General features: G+C 42.3%; 1 protein-coding gene across 2 annotated transcripts in view; it reads left to right on the top strand.

Annotated features, from left to right (window-relative positions):
• Positions 1 to 17,590, top strand: part of LOC126262739 (exocyst complex component 2) — a 134,666-nt gene that overhangs the window by 17,022 nt on the left and 100,054 nt on the right. For both annotated transcript variants that reach the window (XM_049959547.1, XM_049959548.1), the window contains exons 4-5: positions 9,640 to 9,787; positions 9,870 to 10,065. In XM_049959547.1, coding sequence (XP_049815504.1) covers positions 9,640 to 9,787; positions 9,870 to 10,065 — 344 coding nt within the window. The remainder of the gene's footprint in view (positions 1 to 9,639; positions 9,788 to 9,869; positions 10,066 to 17,590) is intronic.

Genomic DNA, 17,590 nt, shown 5'->3' with positions numbered 1-17,590 from the left:
TAATATAGATTCACTGCATTGACTTCACAGACCTCTGTGCGAGAATTTTAATGAGAGGCAAAATTAGTTGCATGTGGTGGTTGGTTTCTTTGAGAACCAGTCAACTCATTTTTCATATCTTGTAATTCAGGTTCTATGACTTCACCTACACAACCACTCAGATCTGATTTATTGCATGATATACTGTTACATTAAAATTCATTTGGGTCTGTGACTGTGTCACACTGTAGTAGCTACAGTTGCAGCTACTATTGTGGGCAACAGAATAGGAAATATTGGTAGTTTTGTTTAGATCTTGACTCAGCAAACACCGGTAACAATTTTATTTGAAACAGTCTTGGACTGCAGAAACCTATTCAGCTAAGAGTTACTGTGTACCATTCTCACCTTTAATTAAATGTCATTGTAGCTTCTCTGATGAGCCTTGCTGTTGCAACATCACCTTGTGTGACATTTTGTTGCCTAACAAGGTTAAGTGTTGGACGGTATAAATGTGCTAATGGAAAGTTCTTGCTGGAATATAAATAATGGGAGTAGTAAATATAACAGACTTTGTATTTGAGGGGTTTAGTAGTCATTGGATGCATAAATAAGACTGAAATCATTGCCAAGCTTTCAGGTGATGCCCTTAAGACTAACTAGTACAGAACCAGTAAACCCCCATCCCCGGTTCTTCAAAGAATCTAACTCCCATGTACAAAACATCATATCTCCAGGTACATTCAGTTCTATATGAGGATGCTGGCTGCAAAATGTGTTGCAGGTAGAGTAAGTGTTGCAAATAGAGTAAGTAGTAAAGACATAATAAATTAAAACATCATGGCAGATGCTGCATGAACAGTGAAAATGCATTAAGCGATAAAATTTTTTTCCTTTCAATTTTATTTTATTTTATTTATTTTTTTTTCGGGTGATGCCAATGAGAAAAAGTTTTGTAAAGGTTTTGGGTGATGCCAATGAGAAAAAGTTTTGTAAAGGTTGGAAATTATGTGTAGAATGTGTTGGAAGTCTCTAAATGCTCTCATTCTCAAATACCAAACAAATGAGTAATTAGACTCAAGATATATAAATAGTTCTTAACAGCAGTACTTGTCTAACCATATCAAACCTTTAACATAAGATCGTAGCTCTTCATGCATGGGTTGTGATAGCCTTTCAAATTCAGTCAGTAACTATATGAAAAGTAGAAAATCAAATTTTTGTTGCCTCCAGAAACCATTGGGTAGGCAATCTGCAAATGGGACCAAGCCTCAGGTTAGTCATTTAGCAATAAAGATACACACACTGACACATACTTGTTTAGTTTCATTGTTCTGGCGAACCACATTTGTCTTGTCTCACTGGAGGTGGGTCAATGGTTTCGGTACACGGAAGGCTGCAAAGTTGTTACCAGTGTTGTCAAATTATCAAGAGCCCAAGAGTCCTACCGATTTTTGATCCCTTCAGTTATTTTTCACAATATGTGTTTTTGTCATTTGTATATATAGGTATCGCACTTGCTGCAAAAACTGTCAAACTGGGTCACAAGTAACAACAAGAAATTTGGAAATAATACGCATTATCAAGTAAATATCACTTGATATCAATAGTTTTAAAAATATCAGATTTCATTATTTAAACCTGAATTGAAAATATTTGAAATACATCCTGGTGATTTAAATTCTTTAATAAATGAGTGAAAAATCTATTTTAAAACATCTTTTGGTGTGGCTCCAATCAGAGTTTTTAACTTCACATTGTGCCTTCTGTCTCACAATAGGTGGGTCCATCTCATCCAGAGGTCTGAGTGACTGCCCTTCCTTTCTAACCCTTTCCAATCTCTTCCACTTTATTCCCTGAAGAAGAATGTAATTGTTCTGAAAACTAGGAATAATTTTTTTGCTTGTGAATATTTATATTGGCGGTACTGTAATTTTATCTGCTGAAAGTACTGGTAAGCCGTTCTGTCTCTTTGTAATTTTATAATTACCTCAAGTGCACTTCCTTCAGAGACAAATTTAGGTTACATCGTTTCTTTCCCTTTGTAATCCTTGTAACAGTTATTTTCAATTTTCACATTTAGAACTCTTAAGTAATTGTGTAAACAGACACGAGACTCTGCTGCCCATCGCTGGTTTCAGTCGTAGGTTTGCTGCTGGGTGTGAGGAAGAGGTTGGTGGGGGTACATCTATGGATGGGTCCTGATGACAGAATAATAACATTTATTGAACAACTGCAATACATTGGTTATTGGCCCTCTGGGTGGGGTTTGCTTCTGCTCCTAATATTCTCAGCAGTGACGAAGGTGGCTGGCTGATGCTCAGACGTGCACCCGCTGAGGTAACTGTAGCTGCGCTGGCATAACTGAAACCCGCTGTCTTTGCAGTGGTGCTACGGCCTTGCTGGTTTGTACCATGGAGACTGGAACCATGTGCTGTGAGCCTCTGCTGTTCGATAGAATATTCTGTCCTCTGTGCAGGACTACTTTTATTTAGCAAACCACTGACAGTCCTCCATTCAGTTATGTCACTGCCTGTGCATTCCATAGCATGTACCTTACAGTTGAGTCCATCTGCATTAGTGTGCAACCTTCCTGGGTAATATACTACCTCACAATCAAATTCGCTTAACCGCACCCAATTCCAAAAATCACTTCAAGCATGTCCTTCTCTGTAGTGGTATAATTTCATTTAGCATTATTGAGCTGCTGTGAAATACAGGGTGAGTCACCTAACGTTACCGCTGGATATATTTCGTAAACCACATCAAATACTGACGAACCGATTCCACAGGCCAAAGGTGAGGAGAGGGGCTAGTGTAATTGTTTAATACAAACCATACAAAAATGCACGGAAGTATGTTTTTTAACACAAACCTACGTTTTTTTAAATGGAACCACGTTAGTTTTGTTAGCACATCTGAACATATAAAAAAATACGTAATCAGTGCCGTTTGTTGCATTGTAAAATGTTAATTACATCCGGAGATATTGTAACCTAAAGTTGATGCTTGAAACCTCCGATGTTCAGTTGCGTGTTGTAACAAACATGGGCCACGGTCGGCGAGCAGCTTCTGCAGGGACATGTTTATGATGACGACCGTGTTTACGAGTGTGGCTGTAGTGCACTGTTGTGGTTTGGTCTAGCTGTCGCAGTGTCCGCATGTAGCGCTTGCTGCTATTGTTATTCTGCATTTGTCTCCGCACGCAGACCAACTGTAGTACACCGTGTTACCAGATGTCTGTGATAGTGTAGTGTTGTAGGAACTGTGACCAGGGTGTATTCGAACTCTGAAAAGGCGGAGATGATACTCATCTATGGCAAGTGTCGACGAAATGCAGCTGAAGCCTGCAGGGTGTATGCAGAACGGTACCCGGACAGAGAGCATCCAACATGCCGCACATTGCAAAACATCTACCGCCAACTGTATGCAACAGGTATGGTCGTAGCACGCAAACGGGTCCGTAACAGGCCCGTCACAGGAGAAGCGGGTGCAGTTGGTGTGTTAGCTGCTGTTGCCATGAACCCACACATGAGTACACGGGACATTGCGAGAGCCGGTGGACTGAGTCAAAGTAGTGTCATGCGCATACTGCATCGTCACTGCTTTCACCCGTTTCATGTGTCGCTACATCAGCAGTTCCATGGTGATGACTTTAATCATCGAGTGAAATTCTGTCAATGGGCATTAACAGAGAACGCGTTGCAGTTCTACCTGTTTACCGATGAAGTGGGTTTCACAAACCATGGGGTAGTGAATCTACGGAACATGCATTACTGGTCCGTGGACACGCTGGCTCAGACAGGTAGAGCGACAGCGACCGTGGACTGTAAATGTATGGTGCGGAATCATTGGCGACCACCTCATTGGTCCTCACTTCATTGCAGGGGCCCAAACAGCTGCAACATACATCGCGTTTCTACAGAATGATCTGCCAATGTTGCTCGAAAATGTCCCACTGGAAACGCGTCGACGTGTGTGGTATCAGCATGATGGTGCACCTGCACATTCCACAATTAACACTAGGCTGACCCTTGACAGGATGTTCGACGGGCGTTTCATAGGACGTGGAGGACGCATAAATTGGCCAGCCCGTTCTCCTGATCTTACACCTCTGGACTTCTTTCTGTGGGGTACGTTAAAGGAGAATGTGTACCGTGATGTGCCTTCAACCCCAGAGGATATGAAACAACATATTGTGGCAGCCTGCGACGACATTACACCAGATGTACTGCGGCATGTACGACATTCATTACGCCAGAGATTGCAATTGTGTGCAGCAAATGATGGCCACCACATTGAACATCTATTGGCGTGACATGTTGGGACACACACTATTCCACTCCGTAATTGAAAACGGAAACCATGTGTGTATGTGTACCTCACCCCACATGGTAATGTACATGTGCGTCAGTGAAAAAGACCAATAAAAAGGTGTTAGCATGTGGACGTAATGTGCTGTTCCAGTCTCTTCTGTACCTAAAGTCCATCACCGTTCCCTTTGGATCCCTATGTAATTCGGTGCTCTCCGATACACACGATCGAACAGCGGAGGAGTGGTACTCAAGCGTCAACTTTAGGGTACAATATCTCCGGATGTAATTAACATTTTACAATGCAACAAACGGCACTGATTACGTATTTGTTTATATGTTCAGATGTGCTAACAAAACTAACGGGGTGCCATTTAAAAAACCGTAGGTTTGTGTTAAAAAACATACTTCCATGCATTTTTTTATGGCTTGTATTAACCAATTACACTAGCCCCTCTCCTCATGTTCGGTCTGTGGAATCGATTCGTCAGTATTTGATGTGGTTTACGAAATATATCCAGCGGTAATGTTAGGTGATTCACCCTGTATATGCAATAGGGTGTCCTGTCCATCTACTTTGAGACTCAAAATAACCCTTAGCACAAAAGTGCTTGAATCACAAGAAAGAATAAATGGGTTTTCAAAGCCCGGCTAGACAAAAACGGGACTAGATGTCAACAGATCTTTTAACTTCTGGAACGCCATCTCTCACTAAGCTGCCCAGTGAAACTTCAGTCCTTTCCATAGCAATTGCATGAGAGGTCTTGCAGTTTCTGCTAATTTTGGAACATACCTACAAGGTGTGGCTAGAAAAAAACCGGACTAGTACTGGTGAAACAATAAAACGAATGCAATAAGGCTGAAAGTCGCGTGGCCTGTCACGTGACTCTCGCTCCGCCTACTGCTCGAGTTTCATCTGCGTCCTGCACTCAGTCTGCCCGTGGCGTCTGTTTTAAGTAGTTGACGTTTTGTCTGTGCGTCGGAAAATGTTGAGTGTACAGAAAGAACAGCGTGTTAACATCAAATTTTGTTTCAAACTAGGAAAATCTGCAAGTGAAACGTTTGTAATGTTACAACAAGTGTACGGCGATGATTGTTTATCGCGAACACAAGTGTTTGAGTGGTTTAAACGATTTAAAGATGGCCGCGAAGACACCAGTGATGACACTCGCACTGGCAGACCATTGTCAGCAAAAACTGATGCAAACATTGAAAAAAATCGGTAAACTTGTTCGACACTTTCCTTGTCAACTCCTGTTAACTCAGACACTGCTCTGATTGTTAAACGGCGATCTTGTCGAACAAGTTTACCGATTTTTTCAATGTTTGCATCAGTTTTTGCTGACAATGGTCTGCCAGTGCGAGTGTCATCACTGGTGTCTTCGCGGCCATCTTTAAATCGTTTAAACCACTCAAACACTTGTGTTCGTGATAAACAATCATCGCCGTACACTTGTTGTAACATTACAAACATTTCACTTGCAGATTTTCCTAGTTTGAAACAAAATTTGATGTTAACACGCTGTTCTTTCTGTACACTCAACATTTTCCGACGCACAGACAAAACGTCAACTACTTAAAACAGACGCCACGGGCAGACTGAGTGCAGGAGGCAGATGAAACTCGAGCAGTAGGCGGAGCGAGAGTCACGTGACAGGCCACGCGACTTTCAGCCTTATTGCATTCGTTTTATTGTTTCACCAGTACTAGTCCGGTTTTTTTCTAGCCACACCTCGTATGGTAAAAATTCGTGAGCCCCAAATGAAACTACGATTCCTTTACTACCCTGGTGGGTGTTGGAAAATTTTGAAAGGCCTCAACTAGCTTTGGATCGGTATGAATTCTATCCTGCCCTGTAATGTGAACCAAATACTGAACTTCTGGCAGTACAAAATGACATTTCTCTAAGCTCAATGTTAACGGTGCAGTGCACAGATGATCAGACACTTTGCGCAATTACTCCAAATGTTTTGGAATATCCTTTGAATACACGATTATGTCATCCAAGTACACTATGCAGTGTTTTATTTTTAATGCATGGAACACACTATCCAACACATGCTGAAAGATTGCCGGCATGTTTTTAAGTCCAAAAAGTGTGCAGCAAAACTGAAGGTGTCCAGTCAGTGTGGAGAATGTCCAGTTGGTGTGGAGAATGCAGTTTTTGGCCAATCCTCTGGTGTCACTGCCAACTGGTGGTAATCACTACGCAAATACAGTGTTGTGAAATACTGACACTGGCACAAGTTGTCCAGTGTCTCTGTTATATGAGGCATAGGATATGCATCCGACACCTTTTTCTGTTTGAGGAACTGGTAATCACAACAGAAACATTATGCTTTGCAACCATCTAGTGTTTTTTTGCTTACAATTACAATGGGAACATGCCAAGGACTGTAGCTAGGTCCTGTGATGCCATCTATAAGTTGCTGGTCTATAAACGCTTCCATAATCAGCTGTAAATTCCTTGGAACTCAATATAGTTGTTTGTTGATGGATGCCTGATTTCCAGCAGGAATTTGGTGCTGAACAAGCGGATTAAATAATGTCTTGTACCCACTCAGTAGTTTCTCCACTAATGATCTGTGCTGTGCTTTAAGATGTGCTACCTTACTCCTTAACGCTAACCAGTTGACAGACCTCTCCAACATTGTGTGATGTGCTGTAAAATCATGGTCTAGTTCATCCTCGTGCAACACTTGTAAATTTGCAACCAGGGTACCCTGTGGCAACTTTACTGCCTTGGGGCCAATATTACCAATACTGACAGGTGTTATCCTCATGCTGTCCGCCTCCTGAACGTAGCACACACTATATTGAAGAAAATGACTAACTGCACCCAATACCTTGTTATCTGCCAAACGGTCGGTGATACGCAACGAGTTCACTGGCAGGTCAGAACCAACATCAGTACAGACTATCTTCCTGTAACTTTCAGTATGCGATCCTGCGAATTGATCTTAAGGGACCTTGTACACAGTTATATTTGTTTCCCCTGGCCATGGGGCAGACCTTGTGACAATGAAGGTATTCCAGTTGCAGAGCCTAGCTGAAACAAAGTTCCATCCAATTCTACCGTATGCCATTCCAAGTCAGTTATGGCACAATGTGCACCTAGGAAATCGAATCCGAGAACATCATCATACCTACCGCTAAACGTGGGAGGAACTTCTGCAGTCACGTGGAAGTTAACCTCCCCCACTCAGAACTCCAACATTCCAGCATTGAGTGAATTTACACACCCTCCACCTACACAATTTAACGTCCAGCATGTTGCACTTAACCCATTTGCTCCAAATACTTGCTTATTTGCAACCAGTACCAGAGAATCGGTATCCAACTACATTTTACATAGTTTACCACTGCTTTCTTAAATGTGTCACACTTAATGGGAGTGAGGTACAATGGACACCCTGCCCGCTGTGCTGTTTACCTGCTGCCCATAAGATCTACACTGTGATTGAAACTTCCATTGTTGCTGATATCTGTTATGGCGTTGCCATTCCGAGTGACCAATTTTCTTAAAATACCTGCAATTTTACTGTCTGCAGTCTCTTTGTACATGACTCTTTTGTCCACACCAAAAACATTTGATGTCCATACTATACATTCACTTGACTTACAATGACTCAATTTCCTCTAATGATGATGCAATATTCATTGCTTCACTCAAATACTTAGGAAATTCTGTACACAACTTTCTTGACATTTCCAAAAACTGCTCTGCTTCCCACAAAATTACTGAGTTAACCCTGTCATCGTCCGTGAGCTCTTAGGTACCTACATTGATTTTACGAATACGGTTGGTGAAACTTTCAATTGATTCATCCTGCTTACGAAAAAACACTGGTAAGTTGAAACTTCCTGGCAGATTAAAACTGTGTGCCCGACCGAGACTCGAACTCGGGACCTTTGCAGAAGGACCTGGCAGAAGTAAAGCTGTGAGTACCGGGCGTGAGTCGTGCTTCGGTAGCTTAGTTGGTAGAGCACCTGCCCGCGAAAGGCAAAGGTCCCGAGTTCGAGTCTCGGTCGGGCACACAGTTTTAATCTGCCAGGAAGTTTCATATCAGCGCACACTCCGCTGCAGAGTGAAAATCTCACCCTGGTAAGTTGTTCCCAACAATATTGTGCCATGTTCTTCTTCCAATATCTATTAACCCTTCCTAAAAATCCTCAAATGTTTTAGCCTCCCTCAGATTCTTATTACACATAATGTGCTCTAGCATATCTTGTTAATTTCAATCTAGCAACACATAATAAATGTTCCGTACCCCATTCACCTAATTTGTTGGCTGTAGCCAAATTGTCAAAAAAGATAAAAACATCTTCCCCCAGTTCCCCAGAAAACAGGGTAATGCCATCCAGAGTGGGTGGGTTGGGCTGTCACTGCTCCCTCTCTGCTGCTCTGGGCTTATTTACCTCTAGCTGTAATTTATCTACCTGATACCTAAATTGCTCAATAATCTCAGCAGCTGGAAGTTCCTTCACCATGACTACAATTTAATCAAGAGAAAAGTATATCCAAAGAACACAAAAATTATCCTGGCAAAAGACAGGGAAAGGGACAACCCAACAGGCTCGAAACTAAAATAATTGAAATCTGCGCTTACTTCCTTTGCTGCTTGGCACACCGTTGCTGTAGGTGCTCCATACTGCTGACTTCTAATTCCATGAGGTCCGTCCTCCTTGATGCCTCAGCAGTCTGCCTGACTTTGGCGTTATTTTTTGCCTGAGTTCCTGTTGTTTTTGCCATATTCAGTGTCTTTTTTTCCAAATTCAGCTTTTTTCTGTGAAGTTTGGTGCTATTTTTTGCCAAATTTGATATTTTTTGCCAAATTCAGTGCATTTTTCCTAAGTTCTGAGTTGTATCCCACCACCAATTTTGTGTTGTCCCCCCACCCCCGACCCCTCATTCTGTGTTGTTTATTGCCAATTTCTGTGCCATTTTTTCAGGTTCTGTGTAATTTTTGCAAAATTGGATTTTTTGCCAATTTTGATGCTATTTTCCTCATTACATCAAAGTTTGTTCCAAGAGAAATGAAATGTCATTTTAAGATTATGCATGAACCTCAGCCTTGAGGAAATTAGACATCAAAACACCGTTTTAATATTCAATAACTACGGATTGTGAACATCAGTAAACTACCATCCTTAGATTTATAACATTTTTATACAGCAAAATTATGAATTTAGTGACATATTGTAAAAATTGCCAATTTTGCTAAAAACTGCTAACTTCACGTTATTTTCCATGTTATATTTTTTGTGAAATCTTCTTGTCCCTGTATATGAATAAAACCACTCCATTATTGTGCTTACTTCTATAGTAATATTATGTCCTACACAGGTTATCATGAGACAATTGGTCCTTTGAAAGAAAGTGCCGTTTGGGTTGAAGAAGCTCCACTTCGGACACTCGTTTGGGGGAGAAGATCACTTTCTCCAACAAGTTATCAACAAGAAGATCCGTTAGGTCTATCTGTTGAAGAAAATGAGTAAGTTAATAGATTAAGTGTTCACTTATGTCGGTCTTCTAATTAAACAAATAAATGTCTCATGTCTTGCTCAACCTTTCAGTAAAAAATTTCCTGAGGATGACCTTCGAGAGCTATTTCCTGATGGATCGGGTGATCTAACATCAGAGCAGTTTGTAGCTGCTTGGTTTCTTCTTGAAAACCACCATGCAACATCCTTTGAAGATTTAAAGGCTGGCCTCGCATTTCTGCGACGGAAAGTTGATGGGCAAAAAGAAGGACAACTTTCATTTTTGAAAGTGAGATGCACTGCTTAACATGAAGTTTTAAGTAATGTACTGTATTATGGTAAATATTTGTTTGCAGAAATTTGCTGAGATGGTAATAGAGGTTATGATATCTGCTAATTTTGCTTTTGTACAGTTCACCAAAGATTTCCTTCAGGGATATGGTCTTGAGTGTACATAGTAAAGAAACTGTGGATACTGACTGTGGTTGCAAATTATGCTTTACTTTGGTATTGTGAGTTTGAATTTGGTTGGAGCATACTTCTTGCCATCCAGATTTACATTTCCATAGTTTCCATATTTCAGTTGCAGTGAATTCAGAATGGCATCCAAATTACTTCTCTATCGTTGTTTCCTGTTTCCCCTAAACGTATGTTCCATCGTGTAAGACCTTGTCTTTAATGGGACACAAAACATTAATCTTCCCCCCCCCCCCCCCCCCCCTTTTTTTTGGGTGTAAATGATCTTCATTAATGTAGAAAAAATTGCCATTATACTTTGATTAAATCTTGAACATCAAAGTATTTTCCACAATATATTTAATATACTTTGTCAAGTTATTGAATCCATGTATACCCTTCCATGTGACAGTATGGAAGCTCATATATTAACGCCCTTCTGCATTCTGAAAATAATACCCCTGCTAAAAGACCCTCGCTCCCCTAAAAAGAAATATTAATATTCATTAGCAAATAGAAACTATCAGAATAAACTAGTTTCTTCATTTTTAGATCATCTATACCTGCAGTCATGCATACTTCACTGTAGTATAACAAAGGTATTTTTGTACAGATTGTGCTTAATTTGTATTCCTAAAAACTGAATAGTATCTATTACTTGCAACATTGGCATATCACGTTATCTGTACCTCCAATTTTGAGGAAGTATTTCATGTATTTAATATATGGTTTGTCGTTCTACTTGTGCTTGTCCCTTCTTAATTTCGCATATTGATTGATATGGTGCAACGCATCCTCAAAAAGTTTCAGAATTATATGAGCACGGAAACTGGAATCTTTCTCCCCTCTAAAAGTTGCTAATGAAATAATCAGTGAAAATAATCAGTGTTTGAAAATATGTTATAGATAGGTAAATAGTTTACTCACCAAGCATCGGCAAGAATAACACACAAAAGATGTGGAAATATGTGAGCTTTTGGAGCCAGTGTTGCCTTCTTTGGACTCGCCAAGCTTTGGCAAGAATAATAGACGAAAGATGTGGAAATGTGTGAGCTTTTGGAGCCATTATCACCTCCTTCTGACAGAAGGGTTGAAGGAAAAGGAAGAAGGATGCAGGAAAAGAGGCTGGTGAAGTTTGAAATGGGAAGAGTTACAGAAAAGTTGCCCAGAATCGTGGGTCAGAGGAGGCTTACTAGATAGGATGAGGAGGAGAGACTGTTTGTTGGTGTCTGCACAAGATGGGATTAAAAACCTAAGAACTGAGAGGTGGAAGGTAGGCTAATAAGCTAGACAGAGATTACTGGAAAAAAAATCATGAAAGCATCAATAAGAATGGAAAGTTAAGCGCATTATATGTGATGGTCAAGTGAGTAGGACAGGGAAAAATAGAGAGACTGAAAAAAAAAAAAAAAATATATATATATATATATATATATATATATATATATATATATATATATATATATATATATATATATATATATATAGGAAAATAAATGGGAGTGAAGAAAAGGAACTGATAAAGAAGTTCTCAGACTGCAGACATTAAGATAAATTTAGGCCAGATTGTTGGCGAGAACCAAGCACATGTTGTAAAGTCAGTTTCAACGTGCATAGTTCTGAGAAACTGGTGTCAGGAGGGAGAATACAGATGGCAGTGTGATGAAACAGGCACCAAGATCACGCCTATCATGTTGTAGTGTGTGATGTGCTCTGGTGATACAGTGGGGACTGCTCCAGGGGTGGCAGCTGTAGGGTAGGGAAATGGGTGCAGGAGTAACATGGGGTATGACCTGGATATTACAGAGATTAGGGGAGAGGGATTGAAGAAAAGCTGTTCTAGAAAGGGGTGGGTGAAGTATCCCAGCCCATCTAACGTTTGGTTACTGTGTATAATGCACTTAACTTTCTGCTGTTATTGACTCTCTCACGATATTTCTTCAGTAATCTCTGTATTGCTTATTACCCTACCTTCACCCTTAAGTTCTCATGTTTTCAAACCTCATCTGGTGGAAGTGCCCCTACAGGTATTTTTTTATTCTCATCTCGTCCAGTAAGTGTCCCTTTACCTGGGGTTCTGGGTGTTTTTTCTCTAACTTTTGGTATTTCCTAAACCTCACTGGTCCTTTTCCTTCATCCCTCTTCCTTTCCTCTCAACCCTTCTACCAGGAGGAGGAGCCATTGACTCTGAAAACTCAGACATTCCCATTTCTTTCATGTGTTTCCTCATGCAACTTCTTGGTGAGTAGCTTTTTTGCCTGTCCAATGACAAAATATGGACTTCTTGCTTAGAGGCATGGTTTTTGATTGTATAGAATTTTAGAGATTTGTTTTAAATATTTCAGCAGCAGCAGAGCACAGTAGTCGTATCAGCAAATATTTGTTGACCTACATAGACTTACCAAAAACATTGGAGGACTCTTCAGAAACTGTTATGTTTGTTGTTGATTCAAGTGCACTGATAAATGAACTCTACACTACCATACTACAGAAAACCAAGAGAAAAATAGAACATACATTCAACAAGCTGATAGCAAATAGCTTAATCCTAATAAAAATGTTGTTCCGTTTTTACTGTTTCATAAAAGAAACTACCCTATAACATTCAATTACATTGCTTATCCATAAAGTGGAATACATTTTGGAGTAGTTCAACATGATTTGTTGTCTTGGTGCCTGAGATTTCCAAATTTTCTGAAGTAAAAATGAAATAATGGAAAGGGGATGGCACCATAAAAAGGGTACAACTGTGATGCTGGGACTAAGGAACATACATTTTGAAGTAATGAACCATTCTGAGAGATAATATCTGTAGTTCAGGAGTTCATTTTGAAAAGGCAGGTGGTAGCTTAAAATTCAGATCCCTTCCATTGACATTACTCTGAATTATGACACCTCTTGTGTTGTGATTAAAACAGACTTGCTGTAGTATCACAAATTTCTGACTTGTGTAAACAAGCTTTTTGTCATTGTAATTCCGCTGAATGAGGTGGTGCAGTGGTAATACACTTGAATCTGCATTCAGGAGGACAGTGGTTCAAATCATCATCCACTCCTACTAATTTAGGTTTCCCATGATTTTCCCAAATTACTTAAGGCAAATGCCATGATGGTTTCTTTGAAAAAGACATAGCTAGTTTCTTTCTGTCCTATCTGAAGCTGGGCTGGTGCTAATTACTTAGTTGGTGCTGGGGCACTAAACTCTAATCTTCCTTCCTTTGCGCTTGCTTCAGGAGTAAGTGAATTGTTTATAAGAAAAGTGAACTTTTTGCAAATTCATTGTAATGTTACTGTCATTGTAGAAGGTATATCTATTATGATCCATTTCCTCCCTCCCTCCTGCCCTCTCTCCCTCCCTCTCTCCCTCCCTCCCTCCCTCCCTCCCTCCCTCCCTCCTTCCTTCCCTCACTCTCCCCCTGTGTGTTCGGAGGTTAGAATAGTCACAAGGTATTCCTGCCTGTCGTAAGAGGTGACTAAAAGGAGTCTCCCACTTTTCAGCCTAATACATTATGGTCCCCTCTTAGGGTTTGACCTCCACACTTTCCAAATTTTCCGAAGTGCAGGATATTTTGGGAAGGTGCATCTTATATCCCTCGTGCATTAAGATCTGCACCCACTATTGTCATGGCGCTACAACTCCGTCAATATTCTAGCTATTTGGGTGAGGACACCTTAAGTGGTTCATAATCTCCATCCATTGTCTGCTGTCCTTTTTTGCCTCCATGACAGTACTGAATTCCTAAGTTCGCAGCATCCAGCACGGTAGCCAGTCCTTCATAGAGGGGTCATCTTGTGTTCTCTTGGTCGTAGCCCCCTGACTATGCAGGGGTTGCACTACTGATGCCTGAGTTGCAATCTCCCCATGTATGCCAAGGAGTAGATGCTCATTGTCTTTGTTTGGGGCATCGGAACTCCCGGCAGTGACCATCACGCCAGGTGGCCTTTGCTGTGGCTGGGTGGGCCCCTTGGGCAGAGCCACTGATTGCAGTGGGTGGCATCAGGGCTTATTACCTGCAATGAAGTGGACCAAGTCATCTTTTGTTGGGTACCGATTGGCCCCAGCCATCTCTAATAAAGGGAAGGTTGAATTCAATGCTGTGGAGTATGACTCTAAATCGTTCCCCTCCTTAGCTACACAATTGGAGGAACGTAGGGCTATGGAAAGCAGAGAGCCACATTCACCTTGTTATTTAGTATGCAGCAGAACTGATGGGGACTGCTATCTGGATACGAAGCCTCTATTTTCTGTTGAACCACTGGAGAATAAGTTTGGGGAAGTGACAGCACTGTCCAAAATGCATGATAGTTCATTCCTGATTCAGGCTGCATCACCAGCCCAGCCCTGAACATTACTCTGCTTGACAAGCTAGGTGATATTCCTGTTTCGGTCACTCCCCATAAAAGCCTCAATGTGGTACAGGGAATTATGTCTCATCACGACCTCTCGTTGCAGCCCAATGATGAGCTACATGCCAGTTTAGAATGATGGGGCATTCATCTCATCTGGCACTCCTATAGGGGCCTGAAGATAATAGGGTTGCCACCGGTGCCTTTGAGAGTGATTTGTTACCTGAAAAAGTGAAGGTGATGGTATACCATTGTGATGTCAAGCCATACATCCCTTCCCCTTTGTGGGCTTTAAGTGCTAGAAGTTCGGACACGTCTTCCCGGTGCAATTGCAGCACCACATGTTGAAACTGTGGATGTCCACTGCAACTGAATACCACATGTGCCTGTCCTCCCACCTGTGTCAACTGTGGAGAGCACCACTCCCCCGGCTCGTTGGACTGCACAGTACTCCAAAAGGAGTGGAAAATTATGGAGTACAAAATCGTGAACAGGCTGCCTTACTGTGAGGCTAAGCTGAAATATGAAAGGTTGAACCCTGCTCGATTGCTATCGACTTATGCTGCCGCTATGGTAATGTTGCTGTCATTGATGCCATTACGCTCCTTGTCCAAGCTTTCTCCAATGGGCCCTCAGGGCTGCCATCTTCATCCCCCCTTCCAGTGACTGGGGGAACCTCATCTTCTGTTGCTCAAAAGCTTTTACTTGGTGACCACCTCTCCCACAAATGCTGGGGACATCATGCCTCCCCCCTCCCCCCTCCTCTTCCGTTGGAGAAGCAACAGCCTCCTCCAGCTCCTCTTGCATGGAAGGTGTCCTTTGGTACTCTACCTTCCATGGTCTCCCCCCGTGGTAAAGTGGAGGCCAGCCTGTTGTTGAAGAGCTTCACAGTCTTCCTCTGTCCCTGAAGCTACTTCAGAGAAGCCCTCCCATCAAGCCCCTAAAGAGCAGTGAGAGGGCAAACTGACAAAGAAGAAGTCTGTTAAGGAATGGGAGACTCTGGTGGTCCCCACACCACCACTCCCTAACACTTCCACGTCTGAGGACGAGCTGGAGATTCTGGTATCCCCGGAGGACCTAGATTTCACTGAAGCCTCAGATGGAATGGTATTGGATGCGAGCAATCAACCAGTGGTGGCAGGTGACCCTGAGGTGTAATCTGCTTCTTTGGTCCCTTCGTGCCTTCCCAGATGACGGAAAGCATCATCCTTCAGTGGAATTGCTGCAGGTTTTTCTCCCGCCTCGCTGAGTTATGACAACTCTTGAGTGTTACGCCTGTTTTTTGCGTTGCCCTTTAGGAAACCTGGTTTCCTGCAATGCAGACCACCATCCTTAATGGCTATCAGGGGTACTACAAAAACTGTACTGACTGACCACATGTCAGGTGGAGTCTGTAGCAAACCTGTGCTGCTTTAAACACCTTTAGAAGCTGTGGCTGTTAGGGTGAGGACAATGCAGAAAATTACCGTCTGTAACATCTACCTTCCTCCAGATGGTGAACTGCGGCACCATGCATTGGGTGCATTAATATCCCAGCTCCCCCCACCTTTTCTACTTCTGGGTGATTTTAATGCCAATAATCCTTTGTGAGGTGGATCCAAGATTACTGGCTGTGATAAAGACATCAAGGATATACTAACTCAACTCGACCTTTGCCTCCTCAATACAGGTGCTCCCACTCATTTCAGTGTGGCATACAGCACATACTCGGCTATTGGTATCTCGGTTTGCAATCCTGGAATTCTCCTGTCTATCCACAAGGGAGCTCAAGACAACTTGTATGGCAGTGACCACCTTCCACTCTTCCTGTCCCTCCCTGAGCATCATTCATCTGGACGCTTGCCCAGATGGGCTCTTACCAAGGCTGACTGCGACACTTTCACTTTCGCTACCACTATTGAATATCTGTTACATGGCAACATCAATGAGGTGATCCACACCATCATTACTGCCATTGTTGCTGCAGCTGAATTGGTAATCCCTTGTTCCTCAGGTTGCTCCCGGTGGAAGACAGTGCCTTGGCGGTCGCAGGAAATTGCTGCAACCATGAGAGACCATAGGCGGTCCCTCCAACATCATAAGTGCCACCCATCCCTGGGGACTCGCATTCGGGAGGACGACGGTTCAATCCCATCTCCGGCCATCCTGATTTAGGTTTTCCGTGATTTCCCTAAATTGTTTCAGGTGAATGCTGAGATGGTTCCTTTGAAAGGGCACGGCCGATTTCCTTCCCAATCCTTCCCTAACCCGAGCTTGCGCTCTGTCTCTAATGACCTCGTTGTCGACGGGACGTTAAACACTAACCACCACCACCACCATCCCTGGGGTACCTCATTGCCTTCGAACAGCTCCGTGCTTGGGTCCGTCAGCTCACCAAACAAAGGAAGCAAGAATGTTGGGAATGATATATCTCCACAATTGGAACAGAAACATCTTCTTCCCAGGTTTCAACCCAGCTCAGATGCCTTAATGGATATCGGACCCCTGCAGGTAGACCTGGAATATCTACACATGGAGCTGCATATACCAATCCAGGCATAATCGCAGCGTGTCTTGCTGAGCATTATGCTTGCACCTTTGCATGTGAGAAATACCATCCCATCTTTCATCTCCTGAAACAGCAGGTGAAACGCAACATCTTGTCTTTTGCTCCATGCCACCCTGAGCCACATAATGCTCCATACAGTGTGTGGGAATTTCTCAGTGCCCTTGCTGATTGTTGATTGTCCTGACACATCCCCTGGACCAGACAGCATCCATTCCCAAATGATCAAATATCTGTCATTGGTAGAGGTCTGCGCGGATAAGAAAAGTGCAATCCGCATCCGCAACATTCTAATCCGCAACCGCATCCGCAGCAATTAACCTGCATCCACAAGTTCCTTATCCACATCCGCATGTATTTAAGTTTTGAATGAGTAATTAATAGTAATAGACAGTAGTACTTCGAATTATCGTATGTAATGACATAGTTATTGTTAGGGTGCCATTTCTGCGACAACTTAACTACT

The sequence above is a fragment of the Schistocerca nitens genome, chromosome 6 (assembly GCF_023898315.1).
Source record: "Schistocerca nitens isolate TAMUIC-IGC-003100 chromosome 6, iqSchNite1.1, whole genome shotgun sequence".
In the NCBI taxonomy this organism is placed as follows: Eukaryota; Metazoa; Arthropoda; class Insecta; order Orthoptera; family Acrididae; genus Schistocerca; species Schistocerca nitens.
Note: the sequence above shows the minus strand (reverse complement) of the source record. Positions and strands in the feature narration are given on the sequence as shown.